Genomic DNA, 22,369 nt, shown 5'->3' on the forward strand with positions numbered 1-22,369 from the left:
TTATAACACATGAATATGCTTTGATCTAAACCATTCCATTGTAGCTCTGACTGTACGTTTAGGGTTGTTGTCCTGCTGGAAGGTGAACCTCCACGCCAGTCTCATGTCTTTTGTAGACTCGAACAGGTTTTCTAAGATTTCCCTGTATTTGGCTTCATCCATCTTCCCATCAACTCTGACCAGCTTCCCTGTCCCTGCTGAAGAAAAGCATCTCCACAACATGATTTTGCCACCACCATGTTTCACAGTGGGGATGGTGTGTTCAGGGTGATGTGCAGTGTTAGTTTTCCGCCACACACAGCATTTTGCTTTTAGGTCAAAAAATAAATAGGATTTTCTCATCATACCTGTAAAATCCTTTTCTTTGAGTACATCATGGGCTAGTATTCATTAGCTGCTGGGTTATACGCCATCTCTAGGTGCATGGACACTGGTACACAAAATCTTAGACAGGAAGTGATCCCTATATAACCCCCCCCCCCCCCATACAGGAAGTACATGAGTTTTGTAGCAAGCACTGAATCCTCAAAAAAGGGGGGGGGGGATCTCTGTGTCCCATGATGTACTCAAAGAAAAGGATTTTAAAGCTAAGTATGATGAAAAAAATCCTATTTTCTTTTTCATACATCATGGGACACAGAGTCAGGCTAATATTCATTACCTACTGGGACATCCCAGAGCAATAGCCTTGAGGGAAGGGAGACACCCTGCCAAACAATAGCCATCAGACCTTATACGGCAGCCCACAGTACACAGCGACCGAAAGCCAAATCCTCGGCTGCTCGAACATCCACTTGATAAACTTTCGTGAATGTATGCACTGAAGACCAGGTAGCGGCCTTACAAATCTGAGCCACAGATATCTGATGGTGAAAAGCCCAGGAGGTTCCTACACCCCTGGTAGAATCGGCTCTCATTCTAAAGTGAGGAGCTTTACATTTCAGACCGTAGGCCTGAATGACCAATTGATGGACCCAATTGGCAATGGAAGCTTTGGAAGCTGCCTGCCCTTCTTGGGTCCTTTTTGTAAAACAAAAAAAGGAGTCTCATCCTCGGATCTCCGCAGATCTTGACAAATAAACCTTGACTGGCCAGACAACATCCAAGGAATGCAGTCATCTCTCTTCCGTCGCACGAGGCTGAGCAAAAGGAAGTTTGGTTTTTGAACTATAAACAGATTTGAATAAAACCCTGTGCCCTTTTCGGATATAGGAACCTGTACAATCACTCCTTGATGCACTAAATGATGTAGTGCCTGAAACGATAAATGTATTTTTGGAGGATCCGAGGGAACGCTGGATCTTATAAATCTCTGAAGGGGAACCCCCCGTAACTTCAGCTTGTAACCGCAGGATATAGTCGAGGTGATCCACTGGTCTGGAACCACTGTACTCCAAATGTCCGCAGAGTGAAGCAGCCTTCCCCCCACCCTATAGAGTGAGGGCGTCCCCTCAAAAGGAGGGCTTGGTGCCGAGTTTAGAAGAGATTTGGACCCAGGGCTTTTTCTGGCCCTGGCCTTGTGGCTTGCCCCTGGCTCTAGCGCCCTGTTGGCGGAACCGCCTTGGCGCTGAGACACCTGATGAAGCAGTCCCTGAGGTTTTAAACGGGGGACGTCTGGTGTGTCTCTTTACAGGAAGTAGAGAGCTCTTCCCTCCAGAAATCTTTTGGATATATTTGTCCAAATCATCATCAAATAAACATTCCTAATGAAAGGGGAATCCTGCCAATAACTTTTTACAAGGGAGCTCGGCTGACCAGTTCTTAAGCCACAAATGTCTGCACATATGTACAGACAAGAGAGCCAAATGAGAAACCTACTGTACTGAATCCTTTAAGGCATCAAACAGCAAAACAAAGCGCTCGAGGAATATCTGTCTTATTTTCAGCAAGATCATCCTCTGGTTAGGCCTGTTAGGCCGTCTGACCTGATCCTTTAAGGACTGGCAGATACCAATAGCGGCAACAGCTGGCTGAATAGCTGAACTGGCCAAGGAAAGGCAAGCCTTTAATAATGACTCCAGTTACTTGTGCATTATCCACCAGACAAGTTAATTTCCTGTTTAGGGAAGAGACTGCTGCATCTACGGCTGGCATGCTCCACTTCTTAGCAAACTTTTTATCCATGGGATTTAAAAGGGAAAAACCTCTTAGGAGAAACAAAAATCCTGTCAGAATGTTTCCAATCAGCATACACCACCTGTTCCAACAGTGGGTGTAAGGGGAAAGCCTGTGTGACCTCAAGAGGCCTCAGGACCCCAAAGAGGAATAGGGGGGGGGGGGCTCAGAATGAACCATCTCGGTAAGAGTCTGGACCAAAAGCCTCGGTGAGACCCCACAATAAGTAAATAAGGGGGTCTCACCTATTCGTCCAGGCGCAGGGTAGCTTAGAAACTAAGGGCCCAATCTTCACCCATCACGGTGGGTTCCTGTCACTTGAGGATCTTCAAGGAATGGGTAACCCTTTAAATGTTTAGGGTCCACTCCCTTGGACCTGTACAGCAGCCTGCAGGAATGGCTTAGTTCTGTGGTGTCCAGGATTCCACTTCACAGGGTCCAGCACCCGGAGGTCGCCCTACAGGCAAAACCTTGTAGAATCTTGTGTCTTCTTTGCGAGGCTCGGGTACCATTTATCTAAGCATATTAAGCCTGTCAAATGGATGCGATGGGTCAATCCCTTGATTCATTTAAGAACAGTTTGTGGGACTAGAGACCTGGAGCTCAGAGAGCTCAAACAAAACATACCCATCCACCTTGCAGAAAAAAAAAATGAATGTACTTCCTGTATGGGAGGGGTTATATAGGAGATCACTTCCTGTCAACAAGACTTTGTCAACCAGTGTCCAGTCACCTAGAGATGGCATATAACCCAATAGGTAATGAATATTAGCCTAACTCTGTGTCCCATGATGTATGAAAAAGAAAGTAAAATTTTGTTCTCATCTGACCAGAGCACTTTCTTCCACATGTTTGCTGTGTCCCCCAAATGTCTTCTCAAAAACTGCAAACAGGACTTCTTAAAGCTTCCTTTCAACAATAGTTTTCTTCTTGCCGCTCTGTTATGAAGACCAGATTTGTGGAGAGCACGACTAATAGCTGTGGACAGATTCTCCTACTTGAGCTGTGGATCTCTGTATCTCCCTCCAGAGCTACCATGGGCCTCTTGGCTGCTTCTCTGATTAATGCTCTCCTTGCCTGGACTGTCAGTTTAGGTGGACGGCCATGTCTTGGTAGGTTTGCAGTTGTGCTATACTCTTTCCATTTTGGAAGATGGATTGAACAGTGCTCTGTGAGATGTTCAAAGCCTGGGATATTTTTTTTTTATAACCTAACCCTGCTTTAAACTTCTCCACAATTTTATCCCTGACCTGTCTGGTGTGTTCCTTGACCTTCACGATGCTGTTTGTTCACTAAGATTCTCTAACAAACCTCTGAGGGCTTCACAGAACATACAATACGTTTACCTTTTTTACTGTAACATGACAAAATGTGGAACATTTATAGGGGTGTGAATACTTTTTCATATGACTGTATGTAGGGTTTTCTCACTTATGCCAGCTACCTGGTGTCCAACACATGGCCTGCTGTGTGCAGCACCAGGTGAATAAAAGCCTCTGCCCACAGAGATGACCGCATTGAAGCACCGGCACAATGTAAACAATAGAAGTCCGTATGCAGGCCTGTGCATTGTTACCCACACACTGGCCTTCTATGTGCCAGTGTCAGAGCAGCAGGATCATATGTAAAAACACTTACTGTTTGCCGCCCCCTCAAAAGAAGAAAAAAAACACCAGCCACCACATTGTGGATCATAAGTGGACCGGTTATTGTGGATCATATGTGGACTGGTTATTGTGGATCATAAGTGGACCGGTTATTGTGGATCATACATGAACTGGGCTGTTGTAGGTCACTGTAGCTCAGGCTGGGTGCACCCAGCAGGGTGTGTACTATATACTCACAGGGACTCTGTAGCCACCACTCTTTGGGCGAGGCCATACAGAGTATTGCTAGACGTCAGAATAACCAACTGGCTGAGATGTGGACTCGGAACTTTCTCTTTTCTTTCTTCGGATGGTGCCAGAGATCCAGAATTTTCCCCAGACACTTCCTAGAATTACACAAAGCAGACATGACTAAGCCTTAGCTAGGAATTAACTGAAATAGAGTCCCAACAAACAAATACAAGAAAAGCATTCCAAACTAAAGCTGATCTCTCTGTTCTTCTGCTCACTCATGCTAGCAGAATGTTAACGGTTAGCAAATGAGCACTGCAAAACAACTGACTGGCTCCTCTACCTGTGCTGCCTCACCATCTTTCAGTCTAAGCTTTGCTGTACAAAGGATTGCAAGAGGCTGATACCAAGTGCTGGGAAAGGTAGCCCTGGAAGGGATGTGCATGTTACCTGTTAATAACATGCTCTTGCTACAAGTCAGTGCCATTTAAACAGACAAGGCGTCACAAGTGCTTATTATATTTAGAGGGATTGTAAACCCTTACATATATCCACTGAAGTGAATGGCCTCAGGTCATACACAGATATGAATAAAATACTCCTGCATAGGTTGTACCTGTTTATCTACAGCCCTCTATCCTCTACAGCTGTGTGCCAAGGGCGCACCTGTGTGGGCAAGCTCCTTCACCAGGCTGTGTGCATCCATAGACCAGGGTGCCCACATGTCCCGGATTGCCTGGGATTAACCCATAATTGACATCTGTGTCCCGGGCCCCTTTCTTACGGGACCAGATTGAAACCGACACTGGGAACAGTCAGCTCCACCTGACTCTAATCCTGCCCACTGGTTGGTAGAGCCCCCCGCCCTCATTGCCCAGTGTTGAAAGCAGAGGAGGATTTCAGCCCATCAAGAAGACGAGGATAGGCAGGAGGTAGGTGCATCACACACACACCTACCCGCAGACAGGGGGCACAGGAGAGACTGCAGGCAGGGATGGAGGGTCACTTTCACTCCCCCGTCTTTCTCTCTCCCACCCTTCCTTCTCTCTCCCACCCCTCCCTCCCCTCCCTCTCTCTTACCCCTCCCTCTATCTCACCCCTCCCTCTATCTCACCCCTCCCTCTATCTCACCCCTCCCTCTATCTCACCCCTCCCTCTATCTCACCCCTCCCTCTTTCTCTCTCCCACCCCTCCCTCTTTCTCTCTCCCACCCCTCCCTCTTTCTCTCCCCCCCCTCTCTCTTAACCACCACTCTCCCTTTCTCACCCTCGCTCTCTCCTCCACCCTCCCTCTCCCACCCCCCCTTTCACTCAACCTCCCTCTCTCTCTCCCCCACCTTCCCTCTCTCAATCGAGGGGGTAGGAATCGGGTAGGTCAGTGTAGTGGTCAGTGTAGGGATCAGGGAGGTCAATGTAGGAATCGGCTAGGTTAGTGTAGGAATCAGGTAGGTCAGTGTATTGGTCAGGTAGGTCAGTGTATGTCCAGTTTTTACTCCAGATCCCTCAGATCATTTGTATTCCTTTTGTAGTATAAAGTACAGGGTTTTATATACACAACTTTAGTGCCTTAGATACACTTACACTCTGTGAATCTAAGTGGCCACCTGCAATGTTGGGCTAACATACATGAAACAAATGCTTAAATAGGTAAGGGGCGGGCCACCCAGTGATGTCACAGGGTGGCCCCGCCCTTCTGTGATGTCACCCACCGGTTCATGCTGGGGGTTATCCCTGATTGGCAGTTTGGAAATGTGGTCACCCTACCATAGACACATAGAGCACGTCCCCCACTCCCTCCTCACAGGATTTGACTGACAGTAGCAGGAGCCCATGGCTTCCACTGTTCTCATAGTCTTCTGTGAGAGAAGGAAGTGATGAGAGAAGAGCCAAAGCCGGGTCGTTCCATCAGAGTCCTGTGCTGTAAACAGCGGCTCCTGCTTGTATGCCCAGGAGTGACGTCATCGCGGCTCTGGCCACTCACACAGCCGGAGTCCGTGGACCCGAAAGGAAGACTTGGTGAAGATGGAAGCTCTGTCAGCGGTTACAGCGCCCCTGGAGGACTTCGTTCTAAGGTAAGTTTCTCACATAATGTGCTAGTATGTGATGCATACTAGAACATTATGACTTTACCTTGTAGGTTGCAAAAAAAAAAAAGCACTTTTACTACCGCTTTAAGCCGAGAACAACACACCACCTTCATGTAATCCCAAAAAAAAAAAAAGGCTAAAGATAAGCATTCAGAGTGGCACCGCACAGTATTAAATTATTAGTAATACATGTTAAGAGTGCTTCAGCCATAAGGAGAGACTTTTATTGACACCCACAGAAATTGCAGAATCACACGGTATAACACCGAGTATGTCTTCTAGAAGGAAAACATTGGTGTGAACAGAACCAAAACATACATTTTATAGCCACTTGTCAAAATCTTACCAAATCAATGAGACTTTCCTGGATTCTGTTTAAGGTTGTTCTGAGCCGACTGCTGCTTAGACCGAGCCCAGTGGATTCATACTGGAATAGAAGAGAAGAATATCAGGGGAATATTTAGGATAAAATGGAGTAAAAATAAGAACTTGGAAATATCTATTGCAAAAAATTGATTTTATTTACTAGAAAAGGTTCATTGTACAAAGGAGTTTAAAATATGAACTCCGGTTACTACATATACAGTGGGGTAGCCAAAATTGATGGTGAAGTTACACCATAGGATGCATGAGGAACCCCGATGTATTTCGACCCCTACATTAGTGGTCTTCTTCAGAGAGTTTTCAGCATTCTAGAAAATACATCATAGAAAGATGTTTTACCATTTTTACATTTTAACGTTTACAGCAAGAGTAGAAAGCTAATTCATGTATATTATCATGTATAAAACATGCATTGCTCTGTATCTATGATAGTATATTTACCCCTCAAATGATGGACCTCGCATAACCAGAGACTTAAAAGCGGTTGTATTCAAGTGATCCAGGACCTCCGCATGCCTCCTCAATGTCCTTCCAGGTGAGTCCCCAATCCACAGGGCTTACAAGAAGTCACGTTTTATAACCCCAGAATAACCCCTAAGAGTGGGGGCACCTACAATTTGTAATTTAGGCGATCAAAGTAGGATAGGCAGAGATCATGTTCATAGGGGTGCTTGTAGTGTCTCCTGACTAAGTCCCGCTGGGTGTAATAAATCCACTACTTAGAGTGACTCTATTATGGAGTGTTTGATGTTTTAATTGAGCGTTCCAAATAATAAACCCCTGAAGTCAGATGTTATATTATACTGGCATAATTGAAGTGATAGTATGTGAGGCTGCTTTCACACTGAGGCGCTTATAGCACTATAAAAATAGCTCCTGTAAAAGAGCCTCGCCTCTCACTCCAGTGTGACAGCTCGAGTGCTTTCACACTGAATTGGTGCGCTGGCATGACGCCAAAAAAAATCCTGCAAGCCGCATCTTTGTATACAGCACTCCTAAAGCGCCCCTGCCCATTGAAATCAATGGGCATCGGTGCTTTGCGGGTGGTTTTAACCCTTTTTCGGTCCCTAGCAGGGATTAAAAGTGCCCCGCTATCGGCTGAAAACCTCTGCGAAGACAACGGTAAAGCGCCGCTAAAAATAGATAGGTGGCACTTGTGGGCATAGATAGGTGGCAATTATGAGGCATAATTGCTCTTCCTCTTCGGGACCGATGTCCCTTTAAGGTGAGCCGGTGATTAGCTTTTTTTTTTTTTTCTCCTCCGCTGTCAGCGCTGCCAGGAACCATAATCCGCCATCACTGGCACATATCCTTTTCTCCCATGATTCACATTTGGTTTCACTTTTTTCCTTGTTTATGCCATACCATTTTCTACACATAACTGCACTCCATTTTAAGCATTCCAGTCAATGTACACATGCCCATTTTTTCGTCTCTTGCCACTCCCATAATCCACTCGTCCTTCTCACTTTATATACTTAACTCTCACTTACTATCACTTCAATTATGGCAGTATAATATAACATCTGACTTCAGGGGTTTATTATTTGGAACACTCAATTAAGACATCAAAACACACCATAATAGAGAGTCACTCTAATGCCGCGTACACACGATCGAATTGTCCGGTGTACTTAGTCCGGCAAACAATCCGGCGGATAGTCCGGCGGACTTTCTACCTAGCAGACTTGGCCACACACGGAAAGTCCGGCGATTGCTAGCACGATGACGTACAGCACATACGATGGAACTAGAAAAAGGAAGTTCAATAGCCAGTAGCCAATAGCTTCCTTTTTGTACTTGCTTCTGAGCATGTGTCATTCTTAAGCCGCGTACACACGGGCGGACTGTCTGGCCAACTAAGTCCGTCAGACAATCCGACGGACAGTCCGTCCTACTTTTGAATGAACGGACTTGACCACACACGATGAACAGACAGTCCGTTGAAAGCTTGCGCGATGACGTGTACAGCACGTACGACGGGACTAGAAATGCGACGTCCAATACACTGCAATGCAACCTTCGGCGTGTAAATCCTTTCTGAGCATGCGCCATACTTAGTCCGTCCAACTTGCCTACTCACGAGCGGACTGTCCGCTGAAACCAAAGTTGGACGCACAATATTACGGAAATTCCGAAAGACTTAGTCCGCCAGACTGCACGCTGAAAAAGTCCGCTGAAGCCCACACACGAGCGGACTGTCCGCTGAAATGTGTTTCAGCGGACTAAGTTGGACAGACAGTCCGCCCGTGTGTACGCGGCTTTAGTCTGCCGGACTAGCATACTCACGAACGTATTGTCCACTGTAACCCAAGTCTGGCGGAAAGATCGGGCTGCAAAACTACTTTCTAAGTCCGCCGGACTTTACGCTGAAAAAGTCAGATGAAGCCCACACACAATCGGATTGTCCGGTGAAATGCGGTCCGATGGACTAAGTGCGCCGAACAATTTGATCGTGTGTACGCAGCATATATAGTTGATTTATTACACCCAGCGGGATGTACAGCCAGGAGCCACTACAAGAATCCCTATGAACATGATCTCTGCCTATCCTACTTTGATCGCCTTAATTACAAATTGCAGGTGCCCCCACTCTTATTCCCTCCTTCCCTCCCCCCCCCCCCCCCCGGGGTTGTAACATGTGACTTCTTGCAAGCCCTGTGGATTGGAGACTCACCTGGAAGGACACTGAGGAGGCATGCGGAGGTCCTAAATCACTTGAATACAACCGCTTTTAAGTCTCTGGTTATGTGAGGTCCATCATTTGAGGGGTAAATATATCAAAGATACAGAGCAATGTATGTTTTATACATGATAATATAAATGAAGTAGCTTTCTACTCTTACTGTAAATGTTAAAATGGTAAAAAAAACATTCTTTGATGTATTTTTTAGAATGCTGAAAAACCCCCTGAAGAAGACCACGAATGTAGGGGTCGTAATGCATCAGGGTTTCTCATTCTATGGTGTAACGTAATCTGTAACACATTGTCCCTAAAATGTATAGCTTCACCAGCAATTTTGGTTACCCCGCTGTATATGTATTAACCAGAGCTCATATTTTAAATTCCTATGTACATGGAACCTTTTCTAGTAAATAATCATTTTTTTTACAATAAATAATTTGTCTATTCTTGCTGCTAAAAAACTCAGTAGGGAACTTTTCCATGTTTTCAGTTTTTTCGGGGTGTGCAGCTTCCCTGACTCTTGCATATGTGTTTTTTTTCCATGATAAAAATAAGAACTTTAGTCTAAATGTCTTTTCTATGGTTTCTAACAGTAGAGCTATTTAGAGCCCCAGATATTCCCTAAGAATAGTTTTGATATTTTTGTTCACTGAAGATAAGTAAAGCAGATCAGCACATACACTGCTTTGGACGGCAAATTCCAGAGTAGAAAAAAATAAAATAAAATGAACACATGAAATTGCCATGTAGGAGTAAAATTAAAAGGGCAGCTTTTGTGTCAAATCCCACCCTCCTCCTGATGCTGTCCCCTGCAGACTAATTTCTCTACAATCAGGCGCTGGTCCTCTCCTAGGCTGAATGATAATCAGTGTTGTTCAACCCAAGTCCTGGGAGCACAGGGGACACGTGGCAAAAAAAATAAAACAAATTTGACAGGGGTTATAATCCTCCCTTGCTTTATCCAAAATGGAAAAAAAAAAGCATAGACTATAGTTTTACTTTAAGGGAACTACTGCCAAAAAAATTGCAATTAAAGCGGGATTCCACCCTAAAGTGGAACCTCCGCCGATCGGAACCCTCCCCCCCTCCGGTGTCACAATTGGCACCTTTCAGGGGGGAGGGGGGTGGAGATACCTGTCAAAGACAGGTATTTACACCCACTTCCGGGCATAGACTCCTGTGGGAGTCTACGCCATTTCCTGTCCTGCCGCGCTGTCTGCTGGGACACACACGGGTCCCAGTGACAGTGCGGACAATTCCTATTGCGCTGCGCGGCTCGCGCATGCGCAGTAGGGAACCGGGAAGTGAAGCCGATTCGCTTCACTTTCTGATTCCCTCACCTAGAATGGTGGCGGCAGCAGCCGAGGGCCGAGCGATCGATTGGGCTCGGCTGCCGGCATTGCTGGAACCCGGGACAGGTGAGTGTCCATTTATTAAAAGTCAGCAGCTGTAGTATTTATGCTGGCTTTTAATATTTCTTTTGTAGGTGGAATCCCTCTTTAAGTAGAACTAGAAGAAAAACATTTATTTTTTTCCATTTTGGATCCATTTCCATTTGTCGGACCTTGCAGCGGCAAGGTACATCAGAAGTCTGGCTCCCACCTCCTTTATCTGCCACCGGACCAATTGGAATGCACAGTGATGTCGGCTGCGGCGCTGACATCGAGGGCACCCAGGACAGGTAAGTGTCCTTATGTTAAAAGTCAGCAGTTACAGTATTTGAAGCTGCTGACTTAATTTTTCGTGGGGTGGGCGGACATCTGCTTTAAGGGAATCCCTTGGGGACCCCCAGGTTACCAGAACTAGTGCCCCCATTGGATGATTTCTCCTCTGTTACTTTTGTGGGGGGCAAACCAAAATTTGGGATTTTCTTTTACTTTCAATGATAATGGTAAGCAGGACAATAGAGAGGGTGAATCTCCCTAACGGGGGTGCAGACAGCAATACAAACTGACAGGGGATGTAATCCCTCTCCACTCTATCCAAAGGTAAGAAAAAAGGTTTGCCTTTAGCTATACTGGACTTTAAACTGTTACTAAACCCAGGAGCCTGCATTCACTATATCACCAATCCCAAAATTTGGGATTTTCTTTTACTTTCACTTTCAATGATAATGGTAATCAGGACAAATGGAGAGGGTGCATTTCAACAACGGGGGCCCAGACAGTGATAAAATCTGACAGGGGTTCTCATCCTTCCCCATTCTATCCAAAAGTAACAAAAAAAAATTGCCTTTAGTTATACTTTAAAGTGTTCCTAAACCCAGGACTCTGCATTCACTATATCTGGTCTCCCACAGTACACAGAACATGGAAATGCAATTATTTTAGTAAATATAAACTGCTAAATACCTCATCTCATCAGCAGTATATAGCAGTCTTGTGACTTCTATCAGTGTCTGGTTAAAGCTTGTAGGAGGAGTTTCCATTCTACTCTGACTGTCCTATGAGGCTGCAGGACCGCTGACCCTCTGTCTGGGCCAGTGTTTCTCAACTCCAGTCCTCAAGGCGCCCCAACAGGTCATGTTTTCAGGATTTACATTGATTTTCACAGGTGATTTGATCAGTTTCACTGCCTTAGTAATTACCACAGCCATTTTATCTGAGGGAAATCCTGAAAACATGATCTGTTGGGGCGCCTTGACGACTGGAGTTGAGAAACACTGGTCTGGACAGTACCGATTGGCCCTGTGCTGATCACATGTAAACAATGCACACCAAACTGAGCATGTGCAGAGTGACTCCAAAGGCTTGGTCTCAGCAGGAGATAGATTTGAGACGGTGGAAGAAGGGGAGAATCAGAGAAGACAGGATCAAACAGCCTTTTTACACAATGCAGAGTATTAACCCTTTAGGAACCCACAGTGAGTATAACAAGCATGCTTTACTGCATATACAGACTGATTTTACGCTTGTGGGTTTAGTAACACTTTAAAGCAGAGCTCCTCCTAAAAGGGGAAGCTCTGCTTGTTTGCACCATCTCCCGCTTCCACTGCCACATTTGGCACTTTTTATTTTGGGAGGGGGGGGAGCGAATACCCGATTTTGACAGGTACCCGCTCCCACTTCCTAGTAAGATCGCCGCATGGTGATCTACATCATGTCCGGGCCCTCCTCCTGAGCCCCGCTGCCTTCTGGGACCTGTGTGTGTCCAGAAGATTACAGGACCATTCAGAAAGCGCAGCACAACCTCAAGCCTGAAGGCTTCACTGCCGGTTTCCCTTACTTGTAATGCCAGCGCCTGCACCCAAAGCTAATGGACGAATCGGCTGTGGGTGCTGACATCACAGGCTCCCTGGATAGGTAAATGTCCTTATATTAAAAGTTAGAAGCTACAGTATTTGTAGCTGCTGACTTACATTTTTTTTTTTTTACAGGCTGGAACTCCACTTTAAGCCTTTATTGTATTACCCGGAGAATGCCCTGAGCTGTCCTTGGTGCTGATTGTGTGTTCATCCATTGCCATCTACACTGGGCACAGTGATAATATGAAAGCCAACAGGAATATCCACAGCCTGCCAGAGAGCCAGGCCTCCACCACACCCAGAAGTGTATTAGATGATAAAGATCTTAGAAGGCCGAAGGTCTTCAGCAAATCCGGGATCCCAGTCTGAGCCGTCTTATAGGTAAGAATGGTCAGTTGTCCTGTTCTGTTTTTTTTTTGTTTTGTTTTTAATAAGGATAAAAAATCCTGGTGTCTTGCTTTCAATCCTTTAATTCCCTAAGTGTGGAGAAGTGTGCTGGGCAGAAGTCTAGGTGCACGCTGTCCCAGGATGGGGACTCAAACTGTTAACCCCTTCGCTGCCATCTCAATGTTCTCATTTTGCGAATACAGGTTAAAATCTGCATATCTGGCCTGAAGATTACCTAAAATATTGTACATTTTTTTCTGAAAGCAGAGGACCCAGGAAACAATGTGATGCTAGCAGAAAATACATTCCTCACATAAAGTGTTTTTCAAACATATGATTTCAGTAAAGAAAAAGACAAACTAAAGTAAAGCCCCATACACACTATCAGATTGTCTGTGGATTTTTGTCTTCAGATTTACCAAAACCATCTAATATGAGGTCAAACCTTATGAGATTCAATGTGTATGCAATCAGGCAGGCCCTACACTACATGGTTTTGGTAAATCTGAAGACAAGAATCAGCAGAAAATCTGATCATGTGTATGGGGCTTAAATCATATTGCAAACAAACCCAATTTCATCTCCAATTTTTTTTTAGTACATATAAAAGACAAGACTATGTAGCGTAAACGGAAAACAAAAATGCCACGTCTTACAAGTAAAATCGCTCAAATAAAGGTGAAAAAATTAGATACCCAAAATTGTCTAAAGGCAATGTTTTAAAAACCTTTACAGGTCACCAGTTTACAATGTTACTAAACACCCAACAGTAAAATCAGTCTGTATATGCAGTAAAGCATGCTTGTTATACTCACCATGGAACCTAAAGGGTTAATCCTCTGCATTGTGTAAAAAGGCTGTTTGATCCTGTATGCACAGATCCTCCCCTTCTTGCATTGTCCCCAAAGCATGTCCAGATAAGACAGTTAGTGGAGTCAGGTTGCACATGCTCAGTTTTGTCTGTACTGCTAGAGAGTTTTTCTTTTTCTTGGGAGAGTGCATGTGATCAGCACAGGGCCAATAAGCACTGTCCAGACAGAGGGTCGGGGGTCCTGCAGCCTCATAGGACCATCAGAGGAGAATGAAAACTCCTACAAGCTTTAACCAGACACTGATAGAAGTCAAAAGACTGCTATATACTGCTGATGACAAAAGTATTTAGCAGTTTATATTTAAAACTATTGCATTTCCATGTTCTGTGTACTGTTGGAGGAGAGATATAGTAAATGCAGAGTCCTGGGTTTAGGAACACTTTAAAGTATAACTAAAGGCAATTTTTTTTGTTACTTTTGGATAGAGTGGGGAAGGATGAGAACCCCTGTCAGATTTTATCGCTGTCTGTGCCCCCGTTATGTAAATTCCCCCTCTCCATTTGTCATGATTACCATTATCATTGAAAGTGAAATTAAAAGAAAATCCCAAATTTTGCATTGTCCCAGAAAAGTAATAGAGGGGACATCTTCCAATGGGGACACTAGTTCTGGTGACCTGGGGGTCCCCAAGGGGATTCCATTTATTTGCAGGGATTTCTTCTTACCTGTTTTAGCTACGGGACAGGAAGTGATGGGAAATCTCCCCAACGAGACAAAGATGGCAAAAATAAATCGGTGACTGCAACCTGTTTTTTTTTTCACCTTAATGCATAGGATACATATCAGCTGTGAACTCAGAAGTGCTCAAACCTCAGGTGGTGGAACAACAATGACCTGGAAATCAGAAGAAGGGTGAAGTTCCCTGGGTGTCATTCAAGTTAGAAGAGGACTGGCGCTGAAACACAGAGCAGAAAAGTCTGCAGGGGGCAGTCTTGCACTTTTTTGAATGTTTAAAGTGATAGTAAAGCTTAGTTTTCTTGCTTTATTCAATTAACAAACATGTTATACTTACCTCCATTGTGCACAGAGAAGCCCCAATCCTCTCCAGGTCCCCCGCCGGAGCTTCTGGCCCCTCCCCCTGCTCCCTCGTCACTGGCTGTGATTTACAACCACTTTAAACTTTCTGGGTTATATATTTTAATTTCTAATATATATATATATATATATATATATATATATATATATATATATATATATATATATATATATATGATAGATAGATGTGTGGATGAAATCAAAAATGGCAGCCTATATATTTGTCTCATAAAATGTTTCTTTTAACAAAGTCATCAGTTATAAATATATAATTTTGACAGGTTTTTAAAAACAAACAAACAAAGCACAACATACTGCGTCATTTCTTCCGAAAAACGTATAGACGGCGTACAGATAGTAATCAAACAGCTGCGACATGCAGTGAATCACATCAAAGGCGATAGGTTTCAATATAGTCATCATCTGCATATACTTTCCTAAAGAAAAAAAAAAGAGAAAGAAGATAAATTATTTTGAATGATATAAGGAATATAGAGGGAGGATGTTGTTGTTAAAAGAGTAATTCCACTTTTATTGAAAGAAAAATAAATAAATAAATCCCTATCTGCATGATCAATGTGGATTGCATGGACCTTTTTTGCAGATTGACACTTTTTTCTTCTCTGAAGAAAAAGCCTTTTGTTCCACAATGTCCTGCCGACTGATTAATAGGAGGGTTTGTATTCATTATAATCACCTGGTGCACTCTAAGTGTTCTGACCACTATTGGCTGTCACATGATCTTTTAAGTGCCAGAAACTGTGCCAGGGGCGTGCGGGGCACATGCTCTTGGCACGTTTGTTTACATTTTGGTACGTAAATATATTGGCTCTCTGTGCCAAGCCCCATCCGCTAAGAGGCCAAATATTTGCATACTCCTGGCACTAAGAAATTAAAATGCTTCTAAAGGCTGAAGGTTTTTTTACCTTCATGTATTTATGCATGAAGATAAAAAAAAAAATTCAGTGTGCATTCCCCCCTGCAGTGCCTTTTAGTACTCGGTCCAGTGTTATGCACGAGAGCCTCAGCTCCCCCAGGTCTCTTCCTCCTTATTGGCTGAGAAACAGCAGCAAGAGCCATTGTCAATCACAGCCAGTGAGGAGGGAGCGGGGGCAGGACTAAGATATGCTCTGTGTCCCATAGACACACAGAGGTGGCTTGGGAGCGAGCACACGATTGCCCCCAGAGCAAGCAGCTAGGAGTAGGGGCTAAAAGCGCTATAGGGGGAGTCGAGAAGAAGAGGATCAAGGCTGCTCTGTGCAAAACTACTGCTCAGAGCAGAAGTATAATGGGTTTATTATTTTAAATAAATAAGAAAAAAAACAAGCATTGAATATCACTTTAACCCTTGTAGAGTAACTCATCAAAATTTGTATTGCAGAGGGTGCCTAAAAATGTACTTGTATGTAATGCGGGGGGGGGGGGGGGATTAGAGGTGTTCTGTACACAGATCGCCTCCAGGTTGTCATATTGCATGTCACATAAAATTACAACTCTGCAGATTGAAAAGAAGAAAGACAATTTTTAATAACATGAAAGCGTTTGTCAACCCCCCAAAAAAAATATTGATCCCGTTTCTTTGAAGCGTGTTAGGCCGCGTACACACGGGCGGATTGTCTGGCCAACTAAGTTTGTCAGACAATCCGACAGACAGTCCGTTCAAAATTTGAATGAACGGACTTGACCACACACGATGAGCAGACAGTCCGCTGAAAGCGTGCGCGATGACGTGTACAGCACGTACGACGGGACTAGAAAAACGACGTCCTATACACTGCAATGCAACCTTCGGCCGTGTAAATCCTTTCTGAGCATGCGCCATACTTAGTCCGTCCAACTTGCCTACACACGAGCGGACTGTCCGCTGAAACCAAGTTTGGACGGACAAAACCAAGTTTGAACGGACTGTCTTACGGAAATTCCGTAAGACTTTGTTCGTCAGATTGTCCGCTGAAAAAGTCAGCTGAAGCCCACACACGAGCGGATTGTCCGCTGAAACACGGTTCAGCGGACTAAGTTGGACAGACAATCCGCCCGTGTGTACGCGGCCTTAGACAGCACGGTACTTGTGCTGTATGATTTGGCCCCCTGTCACACCTGGTTGATCTGGCCAGTTTCTGCCCTCCCTATGTAAACTGACCACAGTGCATCATATCTGCTGAACCCTGACACCGTGGTCAGTTTATGTGCCTCCATCATCCACAGCCTGCTATCTGCTGCTCTGCTTCTCTGCTCCTGTGTCCTCCCCCCCCCCCCCGCTGTCAGCTCTGTGTGTGAGCCGCTCCTCTGCTCTCCTATCATTGTTCTGAGCAGCTCGCACATTACTGCTCCCAATCACTGCCAGCTAGGATTACATGATGTATATACTATATGCCATTTTCTATAATTCTTCTTAGAAATACCATTTTTCTCATCCCTGATCAGTGGTCATGTGATTACCCGGCACTGTCTTTCTCCCCTGTATGTATTACAGAGGGAGGGGCTGAGCTCTCCCTCTGATGTCTGCCAGGCGGTCACATGACCGATGATCAGGGATAAGAAAAACTGTATTTATAAGAATAATTTTAGAAAATGGTATATATTATATACATCATGTAATCCTAGCAGAGGGGCTGGCACTGGCTGTGTGCACTGCCTTAGCAACCCCTTTAAAATACAATATGGCTTGCACAGCACTTGTATAAGATATATTATTTTTCATGAAAGTGAAGTTACCCTTTAAGTCTGATGAGGACGATAAAAGTGATTATAAGATCTTAGACAAGGGAAGAAATAGAAAAAAAAAACTCTGCAAACAGAGACACAAACATACAGACAATCAAAGTAGTTCTCTGGGGCCATTACACCAGTCATAATATATTTTGATTTTTTGCTTTTTTAACCACATTGGACATGTTGTACCAGAGCGTAATTATAATCTTTCAGGCTGATTACTTCAAATACAAGTATATTGAATGGAAAGGCATTCTAAACATCAGATGTATCAGTTAGAAATTACAAATAATGGAAGATATTAAGGCAATTCAGACAGCAATTTCTCACAAATAAAGGAAACTCAAAAACAATAATAAAAACTGTTTAAAAAACAACTGCAGCAGATAATGAGTGCAATGATAGTGCAACATCCGCACACACAAATATATACACTCCATGTATGGCCGAAAGCAGTGCTATCTGAATAGCATCATAAAGCTCCTGGGCAAAGTAATGCATTGTGGCCCCTACCAGCCTGCATCAGGTTCCCCCATAACAGTGCCCCCATACATCAGTTGTCGTCATCACAGTGCCACCATACATCTGGTGTCCCCCCCATTACAGTGCCACCATACATCTGGTGTCCCCCCCATTACAGTGCCACCATACATCTGGTGTCCCCCCCATTACAGTGCCCCCATACATCAGGTGTCCCCACACATTAGGTTCCCCCATCACATTGCCCCCATACATCAGGTTCCTCCATAACAGTGCTCATATACATCAGATGTCCCCCATCACAGTGCACCCATACATCAGGCGTCCCCATCTCATTGCCCCCATACATCATGTGTCCCCATAACAGTGCCCCCTTACATCAGGTTCCCAAATCAAAAAGTGTCCCCAAACATCAGGTACCCCTGTTACAGTGCCCCATGCATCAGGTTCCCCCATCCATTAGGTGTCCCCATCACAGTGCTCCCCTACATCAGGTGTCCCCATGACATTGCTTGCATACATCAGGTGCCCCCATGACATTGCTTGCATACATCAGGTGCCCCCATGACATTGCTCGCATACATCAGGTGTCCCCATCACGGTTCCCCAATCAAAGTGTCCCCATCACATTGCCCCCATACATCAGGTTTCCCCATCAAAGCATCCCCATACATCAGGTGTCCCCATCACAGTACCCCCTTTGATCAGTTGTCCCCATACATCAGGTGTCCCCATCACATAGCCCCCATACATCAGGTTCCCCCATCAAAGCATCCACATACATCAGGTGTCCCCATTACAGTTCTCCCATACACCAGGTGTCCCCATACATCAGGTTTCCCCATCACAATGCTCTCATACATCAGGTGTCCCCATCACAGCGCCCCCCTTACATCAGCTTCCCCATCACAGTGTCCCAATACATCATGTTCCCCCATCACATTGCCCCTTACATCAGAGTTGTGCCCCCCCCCCCCCCACCCCTCCTGCCTTGTATTCACAGATCAGAAATGCTGTTCCCACCTGCAATGAAGGGAGCTCCTCCTTCATCTCCTGCGTGGAGACAGAGGAGTTTCTCAGTCTCAGTGCCGCCTCTCTTCTGACCCCTGCAGGAGGGAGAAGAAAGCTGCATCCTTTCTCCAGCAGAAGCCAGCCTTTGCTACTTCTGACAGAAGTGACATTGCAGTTACTCCAAAGAAGAGCGGCACCAGTGGCCAAATCATTAGTGAACCTCTCCCCCCGCCCCCTCCTGTAGTTTTCTGCAGGCAGCCGATAGAGGGTGGGAGCTGCTGGGTCCCTCCCACAGCTCTGCTCTTTGCACAGGCTATTTACAGCAGTGGTCATCAAGCCTGTCCTCAGGGCCCACTAACAGGCCAGGTTTGCAAGATAACTAAACTACATCACAGGTGATATAATTTGCTGCTCAGCGATTGCAGTATTCTAGTCTGTATCTCCCCAAGGTAATACATAAAACCTGGCCTGTTAGTGGGCCCTGAGGACAGGGTTGATGACCACTGGTGTAAAGCATAGTGATTATTAGGGTTGCACCGATACTAGTATCGGTGCCGATGCCGAGCATTTGCACAAGTATCGGTACTCATGCAAATGCACCGATACCTGAAAGCGATAATTTCAGGCTTGGTTCTTGGAGCTGTCCGTGGGTCACCACAGTGTTAAAGAAGTCCGGGAATTGGAGCTGTCAAAAAAAAAAGAAAAAGCAGCCGGCAATGTTTATTAACAACATTGCTCAGCCCTGAAACACATAAAAAAAAAAGAAAGTGTTTCTTTTTCCATATTTCTGTTTCTTCATCTGCAGCTCAAAGGGATGAACAAATGTTTCTCTGTTTAACCGCTTAACCACTTCCCGACTGGCGCACGACAATGTACGTCGGCAGAATGGCACAGGCAGGCAAATTGGCGTACAGGTACGTCCATTTGTAATTGCCGCCCTGCCATCGAGTTCGCGCCACCGGCAGTGTGCACGCGTGCCGGTCGGGTGCCCCGCGAGTCCGGTCACGGGTCTCGCGGATACCCGCAATCATCTCACGGGGTGGCTGATCGGGGGGAAGCCGATGTAAACAGCATCTCCCCATTCTGCATAGCAACAAGTGACACTGATCTCTGCTCCCTGTGATTGGAGCAGAGATCAGTGTTCACTAACACAAGCCCAGCCCCCCACAGTTAGTAACACGCCCCTAGGACACACTTAACCCCTACACTGCTACCCCCCGGTTAACCCCTTCACTGCCAGTGTCATTTACACAGGAATCACTGCATTTATATAGCACTGATTGCTGTATAAATGACGATGGTCCCAAAAATGTGTCAAAAATGTCCGAGGTGTCCGCCATAATGTCGCAGTCACAATAAAAATCGCTGATCGCCGCCATTACTAGTAAAAAAAAAAAAATATTAATAAAAATGCCATAAAACTATCCCCTATTTTGTAGACGCTATAACTTTTGTGCAAACCAATCAATAATTGCTTATTGCGATTTTTTTTACCAAAAATATGTAGAAGAATACATGTCGGCCTAAACTGAGGAAAAAAAAAATTTTATATATATTTTTGGGGATATTTATTATAGCAAATAGTAAAAAATATTGCATTTTTTTCAAAATTGTTGGTCTTTTTTGTTTATAGCGCAAAAAATAAAAACCACAGAGGCGATCAAATACCACCAAAACAAAGCTCTATTTGTGGGAAAAAAAGGACATAAATTTTGTTTGGATGCCACGTCGCATGACCAGTTGTCAGTTAAATCGACGCAATTGCCGAATCGCAAAAAGTGGCCTGGTATTAAGCCAGCAAAATGGTCCGGTCTGAAAGTGGTTAATAACCCTTAATTTACTATAATCAGCCTTAATTAACTCCCTATTCTCCACCATTTAATTAATATTTTCGAGATTTTTTTCTTTTGTTCATGCCTATTTAATAAATGATAAATGCCGGCCATACACGGTTAGAATTTCGAAATAATTTTCTTTCGAAAAACGTATCTAAGAATTTTCGTATGAATTTCGCACCATTAGTGGGCTGCAGCAACAGCCGCATTTTCGTGCGGAAATAAAATTTGAGGAATCGGACATGTTGGAAATTTTTAGAAAAACGAACGATTTTCTAATCAATGATGGGAGAATCGTGCGATAAACGTAATAAGAAAAGAAAATGTACGGAGATAAAAGAAAATTTACGGAGAGAAAAGAAGATTCCCAGCCAAGAAAATTCTTTTCTGTAGCAACATGAGGTGAAATTGAAGGCTTGGTCGGCCGAATTTCGAAAATCAATGGTGGCATCATCGGATCACAAAAAAAAAACGAATTTTCTGATTTTGAAAAGAAAATTTGTTCGAAATTCGACCGTGTATGGCCTGCATAACAATTAAAACTTTTTTTTTGTTTGCTTTGTTAGTGAATATTTTTACACATATGTATTAACATACATTTAAACATTTCACATAAAAAAAGCGCTAAATCCAAAAAAAAAAAAAATCTATTTAATTTGGAAATAACTTTTCAATGCTTTGTACCATTGCGGACAGCTGAAGTTAAAACAAGACGTGGTAAGTAACGGTAGTTGGTATTGGCGAGTACTAAAAAAAAAAAAATGGCATCGGTACTCGTACTCATTGTAAAAAATTAAATAAAAAATAGGTATTGGTGCATCCCTAGTGATTATGTCATTGCTACTTTTACAAGGTGATATCTGGGTTTACAAAGTAATTTTGTGCACAAATAGTGGATTTCAATTCTTTGTGGCTATAAGTGAATATATTTAAATGAAAGTTTTCATGCATAGTGGTCAGTGTCCATGGCGGATACTTGATGAAATTCCTCTTTAATAAAACAAATACATGAAATGATTAATTCATTTCACAGGCAACCGGCAACGCGCTTTCCTTAAAAAGACAGCTGCAGCCCCTCCCCCAATGACTGCTCTGCTTGTTCTAATAATTGTAACAAAGTAAGACAGTAATTCCAATTTCAGAATTTAATTATGAAAGAGACAGACTGTGTTTACATTACCTGCTTGTCATTTCTCTGCGCAGACGTCTCCGAGACGTGCGGCATAAATTAAAAGGGAAGCTTGTACAAAGGTAATTAATCAGCAACAGGCTTCTACTTACCTACAAGCCTTATTACATTGAGCGTTGTGTTGGTAAGGATGGGCGCATTCATCTTGTTCAGGCTGTAATCGGATCTCTTCCTGCTGCGCAGGGTCTCTCTCGAAACACTTCATTTAAGACGCAAAGAGAAAAAAAGTAAAGATCAGAATTAGTATGGAGTGCTGATCTCTTGGATTTTTGGATACTGAAAGAGAAAAATCCAAGTAGTAGTAGTAGTAGTAGTAGTAGTAGTACTACTACTCAAGGAACGGAGATGGCGGACAGAAGATCTAAATGTCACATGATAACTCCAAAGGTTGCATCACCAGGCAGTCCAATATGGAGCAACACGGATATAGTAATGTGGGGGTGATGGGAACACTGGGCTTTGTAGAATGCATATTGCTGAGAGAGAAATCATTCT

General features: G+C 44.2%; 1 protein-coding gene across 1 annotated transcript in view; it reads right to left on the minus strand.

Moving 5' to 3' along the window:
- VPS50 (VPS50 subunit of EARP/GARPII complex) overlaps positions 1-22,369 on the minus strand; it is a 367,497-nt gene that overhangs the window by 26,798 nt on the left and 318,330 nt on the right. The window contains exons 20-23 of the mRNA XM_077490790.1: positions 21,967-22,073; positions 14,963-15,084; positions 6,386-6,466; positions 3,960-4,108 (exon numbers count right to left, since the gene is read on the minus strand). Coding sequence (XP_077346916.1) covers positions 3,960-4,108; positions 6,386-6,466; positions 14,963-15,084; positions 21,967-22,073 — 459 coding nt within the window. The remainder of the gene's footprint in view (positions 1-3,959; positions 4,109-6,385; positions 6,467-14,962; positions 15,085-21,966; positions 22,074-22,369) is intronic.

This window comes from Lithobates pipiens, unplaced genomic scaffold, assembly GCF_037356315.1.
Source record: "Lithobates pipiens isolate NorthernLeopardFrog02 unplaced genomic scaffold, aLitPip1_a1.2 Scaffold_19, whole genome shotgun sequence".
In the NCBI taxonomy this organism is placed as follows: domain Eukaryota; kingdom Metazoa; phylum Chordata; class Amphibia; order Anura; family Ranidae; genus Lithobates; species Lithobates pipiens.